The sequence below is a fragment of the Bufo gargarizans genome, chromosome 6 (assembly GCF_014858855.1).
Source record: "Bufo gargarizans isolate SCDJY-AF-19 chromosome 6, ASM1485885v1, whole genome shotgun sequence".
Lineage (NCBI taxonomy): Eukaryota > Metazoa > Chordata > Amphibia > Anura > Bufonidae > Bufo > Bufo gargarizans.
In genome coordinates, this window is record NC_058085.1 from 12,515,610 (window position 1) to 12,538,188 (window position 22,579).

A 22,579-nucleotide genomic window follows, 5' to 3' on the forward strand; every position below is an offset into this window, starting at 1 on the left:
CGCCTGGCAAGATCACCAAAGAGGATTTATATGCCAGAAGGAGATGGGAAAGAGTTCAATATCTATCAGAACAGTTTGGAATAGATGAGGAAAGAGTACTTAGCCAATTTAGTGCTAAGAAGTAAATGGCAAACACCCAGAAGAAATGTCCAAGTTGGTGACATAGTGTTAGTGAAAAAAGAAGATTTAGCTAGAAGTCAATGTAAATTGGCCACATTTCTAGAAGTTCAAAAGGATGAAGACAAACTAGTAAGAAGAGTGTTGTTACAAATAGGAAAACGTCTCACTACTCCACTCAAGTTGGAACGTCCTATACAGAAGTTAGTTGTTCTACCTGAGAGTGATAAAAGACACTTGGAAGTTGAGAACCTGATGGAAAATTCCTCAAATTCATGTTCAAGTCCTACCACTAAGAACATAGAATTATAGGTAATTTTCATGGGAGTGTAGCTGGCCAGCTAAGACCTGTCCTAGGTTGCAAGTATAGCTTATAATTATATACAGCTAAACCTGCCAATAGCCTTAATACAGTTCCTATGTTTATGTGTTAAAGACAAAAGCAGAGTTATTTACTGTGACACCATGTTTTGGATGTCATATTACTGTTATAGTTTGTGTTTACAGAAGCAGAAAAAGATAATATGCCTTTAAGATTCATTTTGTAATGTAAGGTAAGCAGTGACACAGCAGAAACAACAGAAAGCATTGTGTTAATCTGTTGTTACTTGGCAGAAGTCTAGACCAATCACAGCCAGCTTCTCACAGAGCAAGAGTTTTCACCAATCACAGCCAGCCTCACACACAGCCTGTCTGGAAATTCCCCTAGCTCCTGCTGCTATAAATATTATTCACCAGAGACAGGCGCTGAAGAGACATTCACTCCACTGAGTTTTATGGGAACAAGAGGCCAATATAGGTATTTAAAACAAGTTATATAATGTTCATATTGTTAGTATTGTGTTTAGAACTGTATACTGAAGTAGATATATATGTGTTTACTTACAGTTCCACCAAATGCAAACTACAAAGTTCACATACAAATTCAAATTCCATATTGCAATCCAAACTACAATTACAACCATACCAGATCATACTCAACCAATCTGCAAATAGGCACTGTTAACTGCATACTTCAAGTGAACTATTAGTAAGACCTCAGATATACCTCTCAGAGAGATCATAAAATGCTTAAATAACTTAAAGTGAGAGTACAGACACTCAAGAGAGAAGTATATCCACCATTTTATGTTAAATGACAAGATTGAACAGTTGAACCACCATCTTATGCATACCGCCATTTTGTGATATCTTTTCAACACGTGTTATGTACGTGGACTATCTGCTGTGGAAGCAGCAGTGTTATATATGAAGAAAAGTTGAAGTTAATAAAGAAGTTATTTGAAGCATTTGGTGTGCTCTTTAAACCTACTGTTTCCATAGAACAGCGCTAGAGGAATTACAGAGTAATAGACGGTATAGTTAGACTAAAATTCAGAGATACCAAAATTCTTCTAATGCCACAGCGTAAAATGCACTTTATAGTGCTGTGCCTGCCACAGATACTGCACCTTTAAAAGTTGGCTTGTATTGCAAACAGGGGGCACAATGGGCTGTTCAGGTCACTGGTCTTGATCAGGCTGCACAGGTTCCATACTAATGTGGAGTCAGACTATTTGGCATGTCTCGGGAAGTAGAGTGTGTGAAATTATGGAGTACAAGGGACCCATCAAAGGATCGCTTCAATGCACCCCTCTTTGGTATAATTCCAATCTACAGTCTTTAGATGAAATTGCCGAAGATCAGTTTTAGCAATAAAAATTTTATATGTTACATAGGTGGTGAAGAATAGAGAGATATTATCATTTTCAGAGTTAGCATGAAGGGAGACTTTGGAATATTTGTTGTGGTTTAGAAATTTTCAGTTGCGATCGGCACTTTCTAGTGTAAAGGATAAATCATGTTTTAAGATAGATACTTCCACTTTTGTGAATGATTTAATAGTGAATTTAGAACAGAGAGTTAAGATTGCAGATATTTATAAATTATTACTTAAGGCAATATTTATTAAAATACAATCACCAGGACAAAGGGCTTGGCGATTTGAGTATACAACTGTTCAATAAGAGGGATGGGGAAATATTTTTTTGAATTTAAGTTTTATATCTCACAATTTTAATCACATTTCGGTACAATTTAATATTTTGCATAGATTATATGTTACACCTTTATGGCTTAATAAATATGGGTTAAGGGATAGTTCTAAGTGTCCACGGTGTGATCTATCTGGTGCAGATTTTCTATATATGCCTTGGTCTTGTCCAAAACTAAAAGAATACTGGAGTGCTATTAATAATTTTCTTACGTATAAATTGAGATTGCAGATTCCTTGGACGGAAGAATGTTGGATACTGAGTGATGTTTCTAAGTTAAGTACCCATAAATATAAGAAGATTCTATTGGGCAGAATACTGTTTCTGGCTAGATTTCTGATTGCACGGGCCTGGTTTCCACGATATGTTTCAGAGCTGAATACATGGATAAACTTGGTTAATAAGGTAAAAAAGTTATGAAAATATTCTTTACAAGCAAAGAAACACTCATGAGAAGTGGACGAAGATATGGGAGGCTTGGAGGTGTTAAACCTCCCCCCTTCATTTCTGTGTCTGACTTTTTTTTACTTTACCTCGTCATCCTTTCTTCTAAAGTTTTTTTTCTTTTCCTCTCCTTTTTTCTGTAAGTGATAGAGGGATTCGAGAGGCATTGCAAGGGTAGGAGGGGGGTGGGGGGGTTGTAGGTAGGTGGTATAGTGGGGGAGGGGAATAAAAAAATTAAGTGCTTTGGCATGTCTCGGGGAGTAGAGTCTGTGAAATTATGGAGTACAAGGGACCCATCAGGGGAAAGATAAATAGTGTATTGAACTAGCACTAACATCTGAGGCGTTGGGCCCTGCCTGCAGTCATTAAGAACCCTGTGGAGTGATTGCAGACCACTTCCAACATCTTAAAGGGGTTGTCCTGGAAATAATAATAATGACATCCAGAGGATAGGTCATCATTATCACATCTGTAAGAGGGTAAAATGGCCACCATTGCTTAAATATGGTTTCTAATTCTGTTGATGTGAGTTTTTACTTGTTAGAGTTGTCATTGAGCAGTTTTGCCACAAGAGGCTGCTGTTTCCCCACACAGTTAAGTTTTGCTAAGTATTTGAATATGCATAAAGAGGTGGAGATGATGGTGGAGATGATGACTCATGCTACTGCTGTGAAGAAGCAGGAAATGGTGAGCTGAGCAGTCATGTCTGGGCAGAGACTGGAAGACAGCATTGTGTGCCCTCCTCGCGTCAGTGGGACTTGGAGTGGCCAGGGTCACTGTTGGAAGTGACTGATGGCTGTCAGCGATCCAGATGGCATCCAGGAGAGAGAGAGGACTGGTTCCCAGAAGGCTGAAAGAGCCATGCAACGGTCGGGGCTGCCATAAGAGGTGAAGTTACTTAGCTTGGAGAAGAAGCAGTCCGTCATTTTGTGAGCTGTCTGAGAGGACTGTGTGGATCCAGATTCTGTTCCTAGGGAGGAGCATCGGCGTCAGGAAGCTGATCAGAACAGAGGGTCAAAGTTACAGGTCCTGCAGGATCACATGTTGTGGCATGGGCTTGCTGTTCGGTTTGGAGCAACCAGCGGATACAGTATATACTCAGGTCAGTGACTCAGTGGCACGCTATTGACTTGTAGGCCAATTGTCGTGTGTGCCATTGGTCAGGTCTGTTCCCCTGCGGCTCAGTATCAACTTGCAGGATCTGCTGTGTGCGCCGCCATGTTAGGGTTGAACAGTGACTCTGAGCCTGGAGTATAGGGTATCTTGTATACTTCTATATTGCTGTGTTTGTTACTACTGGTATTGCTGTGTTTATTACTACTGTTAGTAAAATTTCAGTTTTTGCACAAATGCTGGTGTCTGTGTCGCTTTTCCTGTCTGTGACTTCGCTGTATCCTGGGGAGCCCTACCTGGTACATGATCTTACACATCAGTGGGGGTACAAGTCCTGGTATCCCCTACGATCTGATATTTCAAGGAGCTGCTGTGCTAACCGGAGCCCTAGTGAGAGATTCAGGCTCCCGGCAGCTTTTCAAGGACAGATCCTCTATAATCTCGGACCAGACTGCTGTATCACTGTGATCAGCCAGGGATAATTTTTCACCAGAGAAGGCATTGTGTATACTGAAGGCAGGTCAAAGTCATGTCATCCCTGCTTGAAAGTACAACCAGAGACAGTGTAAAGTCATGGTGGCCATTTGAATACTAAATACCGTGAGTTGCTCTGTGAGTTCTTAAGTAATGTGTGCCAATGCTTCTAACTTCCAAGATGTGTGCCTAATTGAGACTGTAACTGCCAGCTCAGTGCCTTTATATGTAACTATTATGCTGTAGCTGCAGTACAATGCTGTACCTTTAAATAATACTGTGTATAACTTGATTACTATGCTAGCCTTGAGAGGGGAATCAAGATAAGGTAAAGGGCTACACAGTAAAAACTGACCATCTTACTAGGAAATACACTTGCCCACAGAATTTCTCTGTCTGAAATGTTTTCTGCATGTTCTTAGAGCAATCGTTCTTGCAGAGAACACAGGTCTCAGTTTCCCTCTGATCTCTTTTATGTGTTTCTGCAGCCTGTTGGCTTACAGCCAGACACAGGAATGCGAGGAGGACGATAATGGCCGAGCTGTTGGGGCACATGTAAGAATTCACAACACTCTCAATCAAGAAACATGACTGATAAATTCAATGAAGAGGGATGGTGGTTTTTAATTGGTAGATTGGTGCATACCCTATAGAGTTTATACTTCTTTCATAGGAACACAGTAAACTTGGATTGTTCTGTTTCTTCATCCTACCTTCCTGTCCAATGGTTAAATTTGATAGATGTAGTGTATGCAAATGGAATTAAATATATAAATGTGTAGTGCACTTTGGATTTGGTGGAAATTATCACCTGAAGATAGATCATAATGGTTAAAAAATGACCAGTAAAACTATGGGATACACTTATTGACTAATTTCCCGAAAATAGATGGAATCTATTAACAAATATCTAAATTGTATGGATGGCTTCAAGCAACCAAGTAGAGTTTGCTGACTAGATCTGTATGCCCTTTACCATAATGTGGCATTATAGTGGTTTGGCACCATTTTCACTTTGTCTATAGGACAACCTCTCATCCAAATAGAACATATGCCATTTTATACCAGAATTGTTTCCTGAAACTTCCACTTTCATAGCTCTCACCGTATCTTTCTGCCAACCTGGCTGTTATTGGCAAAGGTCCACGATCACTGAATCTATGGGAATAATTTATGAGGGCATCTTTAACCACTGAATATCCACAGAGTACAACCACAGGTGTATTGCCGAGCCAAACAGTGAAGACTGGACCATATTGCTTGCAGAGCTGGAAGAGAAAAGCAATATGTAAGGTTGCATTGGATGTCAAAAAGGCAGACAACACAATATATGCAACATGTAACACAATACATGCAAAGCAAAACTAAGGCTACTTTCACACTTGCGGCAGAGTGATCTGGCAAGCAGTTCAGTCACCGGAACTGCCTGCCGGATCCGGCAAAACGTATGCCAACTGATGGCATTTGTAAGACTGATCAGGATCCTGATCAGTCTGAAAAATGCCTGATCAGTCAGAAAAATGCATTGAAATGCCGGATATGTCTTTCTGGTGTCATCCGGAAAAACAGATACGGCATTTATTTTTTTCACCTTTTTTTCAGTCTGTACGTGGATCCGGCATTTTGGTATGCACAGACTAGAAGGACGGATCCGGCATTCCGGTATTTTGAATTCCGGATCTGACACTATGGAAAAAATGCCGGCTCCGGCATTCAGGCAACTCTTCCGTTTTTTTGGCCGGAGATAAAACCGTAGCATGCTGCGGTTTTATCTTTTTCCTGATCAGTCAAAAAGACTGAACTGAAGACATCCTGATGCATCCTGTATGGAATGCTCTCCATTCAGAATGCATGGAGGATGGAACTCTATGCTGGAAAAGAAAAAACGCAAGTGTGAAAGTACCCTAAGCTACTCCCTGTAAGTGAAACCACACCCCTTTATGATACACCATCCAAAATTAGGTACTACTTTCGCGCAATATGTCAGTCACAGTCACCAACCTAATATACTGTAGCCGCAGAAGATACGTTTTGTTGTAAATAGCATTGAGGGTGTTACAGATCAGTGAATGTGAATTGCATTGTGCCAACTAATTGTATTGGTTTTGGATTAAGCCTTAAGTGTGTTATTATGGCGCTCCCCTGGTATTTACTCTTTAATCCCTATACAGGGATCTGGACTTTTATGCAGGTTCGCAACCAGAGCGCTACCTCCTGGGATAGTCCCAGTAGAGTGTGCAGCTGATTGACTGAGATCAGGAAAACTACTGCAAGCATCAAGGGCTCTAGGTTCAGAAAACACTCAAAAAAACTTACCAAAAACCACAGGTACAGTCACATACGGATTATGGGGGTTTTGGCAAACCTTGAACTGAAAGCTGAACTGTGAGGCCAGGAGTGCACAGGTGGGAAGCGAACACAGACTGGATAATGCAGGTAAGATGCAAGAGAAATCGCTGAAGCACCTTTTTTGGTCACAGAGAACCTTAGGCTCAGGCACCCTCTGCCTAGAGAGGATGTCCTACATACTCAGGGGCACTCATCCATTGGCTGGGGAAGGATTTGTGCTCTGGTCCTTTAAGAAGTCACAGATGAGCATGCCTGCAGGAATAGAGACTGGTGCAATGGAGACACCAGCTTGCAGAGGATGCTGGGCAGCATAGTAAGTAGGAGGGTAGTGGCAGGCATGGACAATTGACCTAACAGTGGACAACTAGTGAGATAAATTTGAGTTGTTAAAGATGCCGCATATCCCTATCTGCACTGCACTTGCATCATCAGAACACAGATACAGTTGAACACAATGGAAAAACTGTGAGCTGCTTCATTTGTGAACAGTTAAATCCTTTTTGCTCCAGTTTCACCTGTGTATTCCTGATTTCTTCCACCATCACAATTCGGACCAGACATGGCCAAATGACCCCTTTTAGCATGGACTGACCCCTAAGAATACTATACCTGCTCATAGCTTGTCTCTGGTATTAAAGGGAAAGGGGGCTGAGATACTATACCGCACAGTAGTGCCTTCCGATTTATACGATTGGAAGAGTGTAGCCAAGACCATGGTCACTTATATTTTTTGCATTGCCTAATTAGTGTAGACAGTACTCATCAGTACTAATGTAAAGGCTCCCTAGTGAATGATTACAATGTTAGCCTCTAAAGTTCACTTTATTAGGCAAATAAAGGTTACAATTGTCCCAAGTGCCCCCAACCATATAGCGGCATACATCACCTTATCTTCAGTTATATGCAGAGTATTTTGTTGTGATGGTGACAGATTTGAGGCTCTGTGCATGGTATGGCTCAGGGCCACCACAGAACTTAATAATACCCTCCATACAAAATTACATCTACTTGTTTTATATTCTACCAAGATGAGAATATAAAAATATAATAAGATGCAAGTCGGGTTACCTCGAGGTAAGACTCATAAAGTAAAAAACTTCCTTGAAACAGGTTCCCCACAAATGGCAGAGGGATCGGTCCAGGAGGCAAAGAGAGACGTCTTCTGTGCATCCTCCATGTAAAAATTAGAAGAAAGATGAGAACGAAGAGACACAGATACAATGCGGGTGCCTCCATGTTCTGTAACACAATGTACAGAAATAATGTTTTTTTACTAAGTTCTTGGAGTCTAACAATTAATAACGTCCTATAAAAGTTGCTCAGTTGTTAAATTTTAACTAATGAAAAAAAAGACCATTTACATAACTTTTGGCCTAAGTTATCAGCTTGACCTGCCATGAGACATTTCAATGATACAAGTGTGATGCTTCCCCATGTTTGCAGTGGTGATCAGGGTAGACAGCTGTGAGCCAAACAAGTTTTATATGTATGGTCAAACACATCCACGTCTTCAATGGCACATTTGGCCTAGGGGTTTATCATGGATTTTACATGTCAAAGGGATCTGCTGCAAGCCCCAGAGAAGCAAGATGGAGGGTGGAAGTGATAGTGGCTCTGGCTGGAACAATGCTCCCTAGGTCCAGGGCAGTGATAGGAGGGTGCCCCTTTTCTTCCTTTAGGGCACATCCTGTCATTGGGGCTCCTGCCTGATGGCAGTTGGGGTGCCCTTGGTGTTATAAGTATTGTATAGCAGGAGATGTAGGTGCTGTGGTCGGTGAATGGTGCTGGAGTCAGTAACTGGGACAGTTTTAGAACGTAGACAAGTCTCACTTTACTGAAGTGAAGAATGACAGCTGTAATATATCCAATGGTATCAAACTCAGTTCCAAACAATTCACAGTGAAAATCTTCCTAGATAGAGACGTATGGGCTATAAGCAAGAATAGAGGTTGCAGTATTTCGATCTCTATCTCCAAAATTTCTCTGGGAATCTTAGGCTGACAATAAGGTTCTTGTCTTTAATTCCCACTTGAGGGGTACAGATTTAGGATGGGGCTAACTCTTCACCAACTGAGTTAGGGGCCGACTTAAGTCCATCTCTTAGCTTCCTACAGATGCAGACTCCAGAATGTTAACCCTGTCATATCCATTCAAAGCTATGTGGGTTGTACAATGCATTAAATAACAATACAACAATTTGCCAGACCACCAGATTAAATATCTTGGAGTATTCCTAACTAAAGATCCTACCAAATTATTCTCTGCTATGTACCCTTGATTTGCAAAGTACAGACCCATCTGGAATCACTCAAATTACCCTGTGTTTCTTGGATAGGCAGAAAAAAGGACCTAAAGACCTATATTCTTCCCCAGCTTCTATACGTCCTTCAAACAGTTCAGATTTTCTTCCTAAAGCATTCTTTGACACCTTTCGCTGTTTGCTCACTAGGTTTCTTTGGAAGAATAGGCCTTCTACACCTTTCACATAGACAATTGATTTTAAAACCCTACCTTGGGGGCATGGCCTTTCCTGACCTTCTGTTGTACTACAGGGCAAACCCCCTGAGTAAATGGGGGACTCCAACTGGTATAGGTACTTCTTCCCCATACAGTGAAGCTTAACGCGGCTCTCTCATATGTGAGCAAATAACTTTGCTTTGGTGCCTGCGCTCCTTCCCTCCAACAATGCCTAAATTATGCTCAACTGTTAGAAGAACCATAACAGTCTTTCATTTTTTTTACCTCTTTTCCAAACCGCGTACCTACTCTGGTAGCACACGTAAACTTCTATATCCAGTAAACAGTGGCAACCCATTACCATCATTTTAGGATAAATTACCCAATCATACGATAGCTGAAGTTTTTAGCAACAACAGATCCTGGACCTTTGCACATTATTAGATGAAAAGGAGTACAACAGACTTTGTTTCCTACACATCTCACATTTCCGCCACGTATGCAAAGAATTTCTAACTATACATTTGACTGCCATGGAGTCATCATGGCTTGAACAATACCCCTTACTGCCGCACCTTCCGAAAGGTCTCCTCTCATAAATTTACGGAGGCTAACCCTAAGTTCAGACCTGAGCGTTTTACAGCGCGTTCCTACGCGCTGTAAAACGCTCAACACAGAGAAACCAATGATTCCCTATGGGAATGGTTCTCACCTGGGCGTTTTACAGCACGTACGATCGCGCTGTAAAACGCCCGACGCTCAAACAAGTACAGGAGCTTTTTTTGGCGCGTTTGACGCGCGTTTTGTCCATAGACTCACCCAAACGCGCGTTCACTATAAAAAAAACGTGCATAAAAACGCGCGACAAAAACGCGCATAGAAACGCCTAGGTGTGAAACCAGGGTTAGAGTCTTACAAAGCACCAGCCAAACCTAGTTTTCTTTTAGGTTGGGAAAGGGAACTTGATTCTATTTTTACTAAAGAGACAATGATGGTCTTAAATCATTATTCACTTGTTTTTTCTGGCAAATACAGGAAAACTCTTATAAGATGCTAACTAGGTGGTGCAGGAACCCAGAGTTCCTTCATAAGATCTTCCTAAATGTTCCGAATGTTTGTTGGAGATGCAGTATGTCTCCAGGATCTTTTTCCCTTATCTGGTGGTTGTGTCCACTTATTCAGCCTTATTGGAAGCAGATTGAATTCATATGTACGGAAATCACTGGTCGTCGGGTCTTATTAACCTCTACATTTACCTTACTTTAGCTACTCTCTGGTAACTGTCATCCTAAGACAGTGATGGCTAACCTCCGGCACTCCAGCTATGGTGAAACTACGACTCCCAGCATGCTCCATTCATTTTTATAGATTTCTGAGAACAGCCAAGCAAGTGTACATCTTGGGAGTTGTAGTTTTACCACAACTGGAGGACTCATTCACATGACTGTATGAATGAGTCCGCATTCTTTCCGCAATTTTGCAGAATGCGTGGGGACCCATTTATTTAAAAAACGTGGGGCGTGGCTGGGCTCCAGAACGGTTAGTACAGCCCCTTGGGCTCCTTACCAGGTTCATGTATCTATATATGAAACCATTTTTTCCCCTAAATAAAACCACACAGATATGGGACAAGTATATTGCGGACATGCTAGCGGCGATCTAGCCGTGCATGTCCGCATCTCTATAGGGTAAAAAGAGGTGACAGAATCCCTTTAAGAACTGAGACTTTAGCCAATGTATTCCAGTCAGGAACACATTGGAGCCCTTTTGCACCAACGTCAAGGTATCTCAGCGTGGCATGGGTTCCTACCACTAAGCTACCTATGGAGTGTGAACAAAGGTCTGAGAGGTGCTAAGATACAACTTACAGCCAAGCTCCCACATATCTCCATAGTGAGATGATAAGGCTGTAAGCCCCACCTATAGCAGCATATGTGACACAGGCTACCAGGTGCAACAGAATGCTACCAGCAGTACACAATGGCACATTCTAAACATATCAAGAAAAATAACTGAAATAAAGTGGCCATGGGAGAAAATGCTCAAAAACCCCAAACACTGGTAGTGTGTTTATAACGGGGGGAGCAATTCCTCCACATGTGATCCGTTGCTAATGGCAATCCCCAGCAAAAATGCATACAATGGAGGATGACGGCAGCAGACCGCATGCACCACATACATTGGCTAAAGTCTCAGTTCTTAACATCAGCTTGAGGGATTAGCCAGTGTTGTCAGTTGCATATCATTGTGGTGCACCTTTCACAGTGATTTATGTATTTTTATATTTGCGTCCACACATTATCCCATCTTGTGTAGGATGCCTTTGTGGTGCATGTGGTCCGCTGCGAACATCCTCTATTGCAGTGTTTCCCAACCAGTGTGCCTCCAGCTGTTACAAAACTACAACTCCCAGCATGCTCGCACAGCCAAAGGCTGTCTGGGCATGCTGGGAGTTGTAGTTTTGCAACAGCTGGAGGCACGCTGGTTGGGAAACACTGCTCTATTGTATGCATTTTTGCTGGAGATTGCCGTTAGCAAAGGATCACATGCAGAGGAATTGCTCCCCCAGTTATAAACATGTAACAGTGTTTGGGGGTTTTGAGAGTTTCCCCCCATGGCCACTTTATTTCAGTTATTTTTTTAAAATATGTTTAGAATGTGCCATTGCGTACTGCTGGTAGCATTCTGTTGCACCTGGTGCCTGTGTCACATGGCCTATTATAGCTGGGGCTTACAGCCTTATCTCTCCCACTGCCTGAGTGATCTCACTATGGAGGTATGTGGGAGCTTGGCTGTAAGTTGTATTTTAGCACCTCTCAGACCGTTGTTCACACTCTGTAGGTAGCTTAGTGGTAGGAACCCATGCCACGCTGAGATACCTTGACGGTTGTACAAAAGGGCTTCCTGACTGTAATGCATTGGCTAAAGTCTCAGTTCTTAAAGGGATTCTGTCACCTCCCCTCAGCCAAAAAACGATTTAAAAGCAGCCATGCAGCACAGCTTACCTGGATTAAGCTGTGCTGTTTAATCTTGAAATCCGTCCAGCAGTTACTTTAAAAAACGACTTTGATCAATAAGGAAATGCGTCCTGAAGGTGCCCAGAGGGGCGTTTTTTTCTTCCTAGTGAGCCCAGTACCGCCCCTCTTTCAGTGCCCAGCCCGCCTTCCTTGTATTTTCTAACTGCCGCCCCCAGCCTGCCACAGCCTCTCCTGCCTCTCCTCCCCCTCCCTCACGCCGAACGAAGTCTCGCACAGGCGCAGTACCCACTGAGGGCTGCGCCTGTGCGATCATCAGGAGACTGAGGGCGGCAGCTTCATCTTAGTCACTGGGCATGCGCCGAGCCCAGTGACGTCCGATGCTCGCTCTTCCCTCAGTCAGCAGGGAAGAGAGAGCATCGGACGTCACTGGGCTCGGCGCATGCCCAGTGACGAAGATGAAGCTGCCGCCCTCAGTCTCCTGATGATCGCACAGGCGCAGCCCTCAGTGGGTACTGCGCCTGTGCGAGACTTCGTTCGGCGTGAGGGAGGGGGAGGAGAGGCAGGAGAGGCTGTGGCAGGCTGGGGGCGGCAGTTAGAAAATACAAGGAAGGCGGGCTGGGCACTGAAAGAGGGGCGGTACTGGGCTCACTAGGAAGAAAAAAACGCCCCTCTGGGCACCTTCAGGACGCATTTCCTTATTGATCAAAGTCGTTTTTTAAAGTAACTGCTGGACGGATTTCAAGATTAAACAGCACAGCTTAATCCAGGTAAGCTGTGCTGCATGGCTGCTTTTAAATCGTTTTTTGGCTGAGGGGAGGTGACAGAATCCCTTTAACATCAGCTTGAGGGATTAGCCAGTGTTGTCAGTTGCATATCATTGTGGTGCACCTTTCACAGTGATTTATGTATTTATATTTACGTCCACACATTATCCCATCTTGTGTAGGATGCCATTGTAACATAGTACATAAGGCCGAAAGAAGACATTTGTCCATCCAGTTCGGCCTGTCATCCTGCAAGTTGATCCAGAGGAAGGCAAAATAAAACCTGTGAGGTAGAAGCCAATTTTCCTCACTTTAGGGGAATAAAAAATTCCTTCCCAACTCCAATCAGGCAATCCGAATAAATCCCTGGATCAACGATCGCTCTCTAGTAGCTATAGCCTGTAATATTATTACGCTCCAGAAATACATCCAGGTCCCTCTTGAATTCCTTTATTGTACTCACCATCACCACCTCCTCAGGCAGAGAGTTCCATAGTCTCACTGCTCTTACCATAAAGAATCCTCTTCTATGTTAGTGTACAAACCTTCTTTCCTCCAGACGCAGAGGATGTCCCCTCGTCACAGTCACCGTCCTGGGAATGAATAGATGGGATAGATCTCTGTACTGACCCCTGATATATTTATACATATTAATTAGATCTCCTCCCAGTCGTCTTTTTTCTAAAGTGAATAACCCTAATTTTGATAATCTTTCAGGGTACTGTAGTTGCCCCATTCCAGTTATTACTTTAGTTGCCCTCCTCTGGACCCTCTCCAGCTCTGCTATGTCTGCTTTGTTCACTGGAGCCCAGAACTGTACACAGTACTCCATGCGTGGTCTGACTAATGATTTGTAAAGTGGTAGCACTATGTTCTCATCACGGGCATCTATGCCCCTTTTGATGCAACCCATTATCTTATTGGCCTTGGCAGCAGCTGCCTGACACTGTTTTTTGCAGCTTAGTTTGCTGTTTATTAAAATTCCTAGATCTTTTTCCATGTCAGTGTTACCGAGTGTTTTACCATTTAATAAGTACGGGTGACTTGCATTATTCCTTCCTATGTGCAAAACTTTACATTTTTTTAGTGTTAAACCTCATCTGCCACTTATCTGCCCAAGCTTCCAATCTATCCAGATCGCTCTGTAGTAGTATACTGTCCTCTTCAGTGTTAATTACTTTACACAGTTTAGTGTCATCTGCAAAAATTTATATTTTACTGTGCAAGCCTTCTACAAGATCATTAATAAATATATTGAAGAGAATAGGGCCCAATACTGACCCTTGAGGTACTCCACTAGTGACAGTGACCCAATCTGAGTATGTACCATTAATAACCACCCTCTGTTTTCTATCATTGAGCCAGTTACTTACCCACATACAGACGTTTTCTCCCAGTCCGAGCATTCTCATTTTATATACTAACCTTTTATGTGGTACAGTGTCAAATGCTTTGGAGAAGTCCAGATACACGACATCCATTGATTCGCCGCTGTCAAGTCTACAACTTACCTCCTCAAACTGATTAAATTTGTTTGACATGATCGATCCCTCACAAAGCCATTCTGATATGGCGTTATTTGCTTATTTCCGTTAAGATGCTCTAACATAGCATCCCTCAGAAAACCTTCAAACAGTTTACCCACAACAGATATTAAACTTACCAGCCTATAGTTTCCAGGCTCTGTTTTTGGACCCTTTTTGAATATTGGCACCACATTTGCCATGTGCCAATCCTGTGGGACATTCCCTGTCAATATAGAATCTGCAAATATCAGAAATAAGGGTCTGGCTATGACATTACTTAAAGGGAACCTGTCACCCAAAAATCGCCTATTAAGCTGTTTACAGTACCTTATAGTGCTGTATAGTCGTTTCCTGATGCACTTTTTGTTAGTTTTGCAGCATGTATGCTCAGTCAGAAATCGATGTTATATTCAGCTGCTGCCCCGTGCTTCAAGTCAGGCTTGAAGTCACGGGGGCAGCGGCCTCGGCGTCTTACATGGCCCTCTCCCCGCCCCCTGCCTCTGTGACTGACAGCCGAAATCCGATTCCGGGACCGCGCTCAACGGCCGCATGCGCAGTAAAGGGCGGCAGGAGCGCGGTCCCGGCTGCCGCGCGTACTACGCGCCGTCTTACTTTCGCCGCACTGCGCATGCGCCCGACATCCTGTATCAAACGCGCCCGTGCCCAGATGCCGGGCGCGGGCGCGTTTGATACAGGATGTCGGGCGCATGCGCAGTGCGGCGAAAGTAAGACGGCGCGTAGTACGCGCGGCAGCCGGGACCGCGCTCCTGCCGCCCTTTACTGCGCATGCGGCCGTTGAGCGCGGTCCCGGAATCGGATTTCGGCTGTCAGTCACAGAGGCAGGGGGCGGGGAGAGGGCCATGTAAGACGCCGAGGCCGCTGCCCCCGTGACTTCAAGCCTGACTTGAAGCACGGGGCAGCAGCTGAATATAACATCGATTTCTGACTGAGCATACATGCTGCAAAACTAACAAAAAGTGCATCAGGAAACGACTATACAGCACTATAAGGTACTGTAAACAGCTTAATAGGCGATTTTTGGGTGACAGGTTCCCTTTAATTCCCTTAGGATACGGGGGTGTATGCCATCCGGTCCTGGCGATTTGTCTATTTTAATCTTTTTAAGTCGCTGCTGCACTTAATGGGGAATTTATTTCAACATTGGGTATGTCATCTGACAGTTTATTTTCCCTCTAGACCCTGAACCAGTTGGGAGAGGTAATTGTCTTTGGTTATTGCCAAGAACCTGTTTCCTTTGTGAGATATGCAAGTTTCAGTTTCCCAGTCTATATGTGGGTAGTTGAAGTCCCCCATAATAACCACCTCATTATGATTTGCTGCTTCGTCTATCTTGTTTAGTAGTAGATTTTCTGTTCTGTGGACTCTGGTATATTAGGTGGTTTATAGTAAACTCTTATTAGTAATTTATTATTGTTTTTAGCGCCACAGTGACTCCACATGTTCATGTCCCTCACTTATATCTTCCCGGAGTGTGGGCTTTAGACAGGACTCTACATAAAGGCAGACCCCTCCCCCTCTCCGGTTTTGACGATCCTTTCTAAACAGGCTGTAACCCTGTACATTAACTGCCCAGTCATAGCTATCATCCAGCCATGTCTCAGTTATTCCCACTATGTCATAGTCCTCGCACTCGCCCTGAGAGAAATTTTACCTAGAAACTGCACTGCTCCTCACACATCACTAATTCCAGTTTTATTAGTCAGGCTTCTGGCATTAGTACATTAGTAAACATACATTTGAGAGGTTTATGTATATTTTTTTACTCTACACCTTTCCTTCTGAACTGTTCTAGTCCCTCCTTCCGTTCCTCCCCCAGTCTCACTACCTTGCCCCCGGTCTCTATCTGCACTATCTTCCCATTTTATAACATGATTACCCTCCCCCCTAGTTTAAACACTACTCCAACCTTCTAGTCATCTTCTTCCCCAACACAGCTGTCCCTTCCCCATTGAGGTGCAGCCTGTCCCTACGATAGAGCCTGTAGCCGATAGAGAAGTCAGCCCAGTTCTCCAGGAACCCAAACCCCTCCTTCCTACACCAGTTCTTGAGCCACTTGTTAATTTCCCTAATCTCCCGCTGCCTCTCTTCTTGTGTGGCCCGTGGTACAGGTAGTATTTCGGAAAATACTACCTTTGAGGTCCTTGCCCTCAGCTTTTGACCTAAATCCCTGAAATCATTTTTAAGGACTCTCCACCTACCCCTAACTTTGTCATTGGTTCCGATATGGACCATGACTGCTGGATCTTCTCCAGCCCCTCCCAGTAATCTGTCAACCCGATCCGTGATGTGTCGAACTCTAGCGCCAGGAAGACAGCACACTGTTCGGCGATCACGGTCTTTGTGACAGATTTCCCTAATAATTGAGTCTCCCACTACCAGCACCTATTGTAGTGTAGAAGCAGCACCGTGCGGTCTCAGGATAATGCGTTTGTCAATGCAGCAGCCTAGCCGTAGGCCCTTGATCCATCAGGCCTTGAAGTACATATATGGAAAAGAAGATGGCTTCGGCAGCATGTCGCAGTATCAAAAAATTCTTTTATTCGTACCTCCAGACACAATTGGCAACGTTTCGACTGTTCACCAGTCTTTATCAAGCTTAATGACAACAATGCTGGTAGGCATATATATACCCCCCCAGTTAAAATACACACCCCACATTACATCATCATAGCCAATCAATATATAATGGAGTACATCTGTTTAAGTTGCTACTTACTACTATTGACATGTCCGCCATATTCGTAATGTGCGCCTCAGCGTACCATCATCTCTAATGCGCAATCGCGTCTCACCATACTAGCATACCAGAAGTATCACCCGTCGCCATGACGCCGGGCGGCGCCCACGTCTCCAACCAATGGGCTGCTGGAAGCAATCATTGACGTCATGGCCTGTGCGACTATCACGTGACACCCAGTACGGTGCGCACAACCGTGCGTCAATCTCGTGGGTCACATGAGAGGCACAGCCAATGGAGACATAGCGCAGATATCGGCGCCATGGCAACGGTGACGCCACGGTCAGTGCTACTTGCTATGGAAGAATGTGCATAATCCGTGTAGAAAAATGGGCAGATCGACATTGTATAAGGTCACAAACCACAATAATGATCGCCCTATTGTCAAAGGACAATCGGGGTATGCACATTCGCATATATAAAGAGATGGAAACAATACATGTCGTAGTGCATAGCAATCATATAGAATCATCATATACATAATGTATCCCCCATATATATCACACGTCAAACACTATCAAAGGCATTTTGACATATCAATTCAGGAACCATTTCAACAGGGATGTGTAACACATATTAAAAACATGATGTCCCTATACTTGAGAGGACAATACAGTCACCAATATCAATCGATGGATGCGACATTGAACTCTAAATTTAAACCAAAAGGTTGAAGGGATCTAAGGGTATGGATCCACTTGAGTTCCTTTTTCCTAAGTATTCCCTTCCTGTCCCCACCCCTTCTCAGATACCCTACGCTATCGATTACTCGAAATCTTAGTTGATTGATGGAATGTTTACAGTCAATGAAGTGTTTTGCAACCGGTTTGTCAAGTGCTCCTGTTCTTATTGTGCTTTTGTGTTTGTTGATTCTTTCCCTCAGTTCCATCGTGGTCTCTCCCACATAGATCAAGCTACATGGACACTGTATCATGTAAACCACGTCTGTGGATTTACATGTGTAGTGTCCCTTGATCTTGAACCGTTCACCACTGTATGGATGAGTAAAACCGTCACCTTTCATGATGCAACTGCAGTTGCAGCAGGAAAGGCAAGGGAAATTACCATTCTTAAGTGGTGCTAGCCTTTTCTGTCTGTCAATATCCTTACCCCCTATATCCGCTTTTACCAATCACGTAGATTGGGGCTACGTTTGTATGCCATCATTGGGGGGACAGAGAACTCCGTGACTGCAGGTAATCCTTTCTGTAGGATCTGCCAATCCTGTCGTAGGATGGTGGCTATGTTGCCACTGTCACCCCCAAAAATGGATACAAACGGAATTACCAGCACCTGTCTGGCCTGCCCTGCTCTCCTGGTCCCCTGCTTACCGGAGCTGGCATTCCCCTGACTGGCAGAGGAAGTGTCCTGCTGCGGCAGTTTCATCCCTGGACTGACATCCCCCTCATCTGCCAAACGTGCAAGCTTGTTGGGGTGTGTCAGATCAGAGCTAGCCTCCCTGGCACTCTTCCCTCTACCCCGCTTTCTCACTGTTACCCAGCTAGCTACCTCACTTTCCTCAGCCTCCTCTCTGCCACCCTCCCCCTCATCTACCCCAAAGAGTGCTTGCTCGGTGAGAAGCAAACTCTTTTGCAAATTGTCAATGCCTCTCAGTGTTGCAACTTGCCCATTTAGAGACTCGATTAGCGATTCCAAACGGGTAATTTGCTCGCATCTTGAACAAAGATATGCACCCTTGAACTCCTGCTCCAGGACTGCATACATCATGCAAGATGTGCACTGGGCTGCGTTGTCAATTGTGCAAAACATACTAAATGGGGATTACACCAGCAAAGTAAAAAATACAATATAATGTAGTACTAAGAAACTGGCTAATTACAGTCCCCCACTGAAGTCCCTGAATCTAAAGTCACACACTTACGCAACAACAGACTTAATCAACCACACGTCCCGTTCAAACTCACGTTATATATCTCCTTATATAAATAAATATAGATGCAGCTCACTACACCAGCCTGGTTTGTCTCCCCTCTGGATTCAAAGAGGCTGTGCTGCTCACACTGCTGAGTTTTTATAGTCTCCTAATTAGACAACCACACCTGAATTAGACAGCTACACCCGAATTACTCACCTGTGCAACCCCTGGAGAAGGAGAAAAAAAAAATAAGTGTTATCACAGCATACAATACAGTCAAATACAGCCACTCAATATCCACAAATAATTTAGCTCTCAGATACTCCCTCACTTAATCTTAAATCACACACTTACGCAACCACACACTTAATCAACCACGCGTCGCGGTCAAACTCGCGTAATATATCTCCTTATATAAATAAATATAGATGCAGCTCACTACACCAGCCTGGTTTGTCTCCCCTCTGGATTCAAAGAGGATTTGCTCCCCCGGTTATAAACACGCTACAGTGTTTGGGGTTTTTAACCACTTCAGCCCCGCTAGGTGAAACCCCCTTCATGACCAGAGCACTTTTTACACTTCGGCACTACACTACTTTCACCGTTTATCGCTCGGTCATGCAACTTACCATACAAATGAATTTTACCTCCTTTTCTTCTCACTAATAGAGCTTTCATTTGGTGGTATTTCATTGCTGCTGGCATTTTTACTTTTTTTGTTATTAATCAAAATGTAACGATTTTTTTGCAAAAAAAAATGACATTTTTCACTTTCAGCTGTAAAATTTTGCAAAAAAAACGACATCCATATATAAATTTTTCGCCAAATTTATTGTTCTACATGTCTTTGATAAAAAAAAAATGTTTGGGCAAAAAAAAAAAATGGTTTGGGTAAAAGTTTTTACAAACTATGGTACAAAAATGTGAATTTCCGCTTTTTGAAACAGCTCTGACTTTCTGAGCACCTGTCATGTTTCCTGAGGTTCTACAATGCCCAAACAGTAGAAAACCCCCACAAATGACCCCATTTCGGAAAGTAGACACCCTAAGGTACTCGCTGATGGGCATAGTGAGTTCATAGAACTTTTTATTTTTTGTCACAAGTTAGCGGAAAATGATGATGATTTTTATTTTTATTTTTTTTCTTACAAAGTCTCATATTCCACTAACTTGCGACAAAAAATAAAAAATTCTAGAAACTCACCATGCCCCTCACAGAATACCTTGGGGTGTCTTCTTTCCAAAATGGGGTCACTTGTGGGGTAGTTATACTGCCCTGGCAATTTAGGAGCCCAAATGTGTGAGAAGAACTTTGCAATCAAAATGTGTAAAAAATGACCGGTGAAATCCAAAAGGTGCACTTTGGAATATGCGCCTCTTTGCCCACCTTGGCATCAAAAAAGTGTCACACATCTGGTATCGCCGTACTCAGGAGAAGTTGGGGAATGTGATTTGGGGTGTCATTTTACATATACCCATGCTGGGTGAGAAAAATATCTTGGTCAAATGCCAACTTTGTATAAAAAAAATGGGAAAAGTTGTCTTTTGCCAAGATATTTCTCTCATCCAGCATGGGTATATGTAAAATGACAACCCAAAACACATTCCCCAACTTCTCTTGAGTACGGCGATACCAGATGTGTCACACTTTTTTGCAGCCAAGGTGGGCAAAGGGGCACATATTCCAAAGTGCACCTTTCAGATTTTGCAGGCCATTTTTTACACATTTTGATTGCAAGGTACTTCTCACACATTTGGGCCCCTAAATTGCCAGGGCAGTATAACTACGCCACAAGTGACCCCATTTTGGAAAGAAGACACCCCAAGGTATTCCGTGAGGGGCACGGCGAGTTCCTAGAATTTTTTATTTTTTGTCACAAGTTAGCGGAAAATTATGATTTTTTTTTTTTTCTCTTTTTTCCACTAACTTGCGACAAAAAATAAAAAATTCTAGGAACTCGCCATGCCCCTCACGGAATACCTTGGGGTGTCTTCTTTCCAAAATGGGGTCACTTGTGGCGTAGTTATACTGCCCTGGCAATTTAGGGGCCCATATGTGTGAGAAGTACTTTGCAATCAAAATCTGTAAAAAATGACCGGTGAAATCCGAAAGGTGCACTTTGGAATATGTGCCCCTTTGCCCACCTTGGCATCAAAAAAGTGTGACACATCTGGTATCGCCGTACTCAGGAGAAGTTGGGGAATGTGATTTGGGGTGTCATTTTACATATACCCATGCTGGGTGAGAAAAATATCTTGGTCAAATGCCAACTTTGTATAAAAAAAATGGGAAAAGTTGTCTTTTGCCAAGATATTTCTCTCATCCAGCATGGGTATATGTAAAATGACAACCCAAAACACATTCCCCAACTTCTCTTGAGTACGGCGATACCAGATGTGTCACACTTTTTTGCAGCCAAGGTGGGCAAAGGGGCACATATTCCAAAGTGCACCTTTCAGATTTTGCAGGCCATTTTTTACACATTTTGATTGCAAGGTACTTCTCACACATTTGGGCCCCTAAATTGCCAGGGCAGTATAACTACGCCACAAGTGACCCCATTTTGGAAAGAAGACACCCCAAGGTATTCCGTGAGGGGCACGGCGAGTTCCTAGAATTTTTTATTTTTTGTCACAAGTTAGCGGAAAATTATGATTTTTTTTTTTTTCTCTTTTTTCCACTAACTTGCGACAAAAAATAAAAAATTCTAGGAACTCGCCATGCCCCTCACGGAATACCTTGGGGTGTCTTCTTTCCAAAATGGGGTCACTTGTGGCGTAGTTATACTGCCCTGGCAATTTAGGGGCCCAAATGTGTGAGAAGTACCTTGCAATCAAAATGTGTAAAAAATGGCCTGCAAAATCTGAAAGGTGCACTTTGGAATATGTGCCCCTTTGCCCACCTTGGCTGCAAAAAAGTGTGACACATCTGGTATCGCCGTACTCAAGAGAAGTTGGGGAATGTGTTTTGGGTTGTCATTTTACATATACCCATGCTGGATGAGAGAAATATCTTGGCAAAAGACAACTTTTCCCATTTTTTTTATACAAAGTTGGCATTTGACCAAGATATTTTTCTCACCCAGCATGGGTATATGTAAAATGACACCCCAAATCACATTCCCCAACTTCTCCTGAGTACGGCGATACCAGATGTGTCACACTTTTTTGATGCCAAGGTGGGCAAAGGGGCACATATTCCAAAGTGCACCTTTCGGATTTCACCGGTCATTTTTTACAGATTTTGATTGCAAAGTACTTCTCACACATATGGGCCCCTAAATTGCCAGGGCAGTATAACTACGCCACAAGTGACCCCATTTTGGAAAGAAGACACCCCAAGGTATTCCGTGAGGGGCATGGCGAGTTCCTAGAATTTTTTATTTTTTGTCGCAAGTTAGTGGAATATGAGACTTTGTAAGGAAAAAAGAAAAAAAAAGAAAAATCATCATTTTCCGCTAAATTGTGACAAAAAATAAAAAATTCTAGGAACTCGCCGTGCCCCCCACGGAATACCTTGGGGTGTCTTCTTTCCAAAATGGGGTCACTTGTGGCATAGTTATACTGCCCTGGCAATTTAGGGGCCCAAATGTGTAAGAAGTACCTTGCAATCAAAATGTGTAAAAAATGGCCTGCGAAATCCGAAAGGTGCCCCTTTGCCCACCTTGGCTGCAAAAAAGTGTCACACAT

At 43.2% G+C, this 22,579-nt stretch overlaps 1 protein-coding gene across 1 annotated transcript in view; it reads right to left on the reverse strand.

The window, feature by feature from the left end:
• LOC122941761 (cytochrome P450 2A10-like) overlaps positions 1-18,961 on the reverse strand; it is a 62,909-nt gene extending 43,948 nt beyond the window's left edge. Inside the window, exons 1-3 of the mRNA XM_044299172.1 lie at positions 18,939-18,961; positions 7,599-7,769; positions 5,287-5,449 (exon numbers count right to left, since the gene is read on the reverse strand). Coding sequence (XP_044155107.1) covers positions 5,287-5,449; positions 7,599-7,766 — 331 coding nt within the window. The 5' untranslated portion in view covers positions 7,767-7,769; positions 18,939-18,961. The remainder of the gene's footprint in view (positions 1-5,286; positions 5,450-7,598; positions 7,770-18,938) is intronic.
• Positions 18,962-22,579: the final 3,618 nt, after the last annotated feature.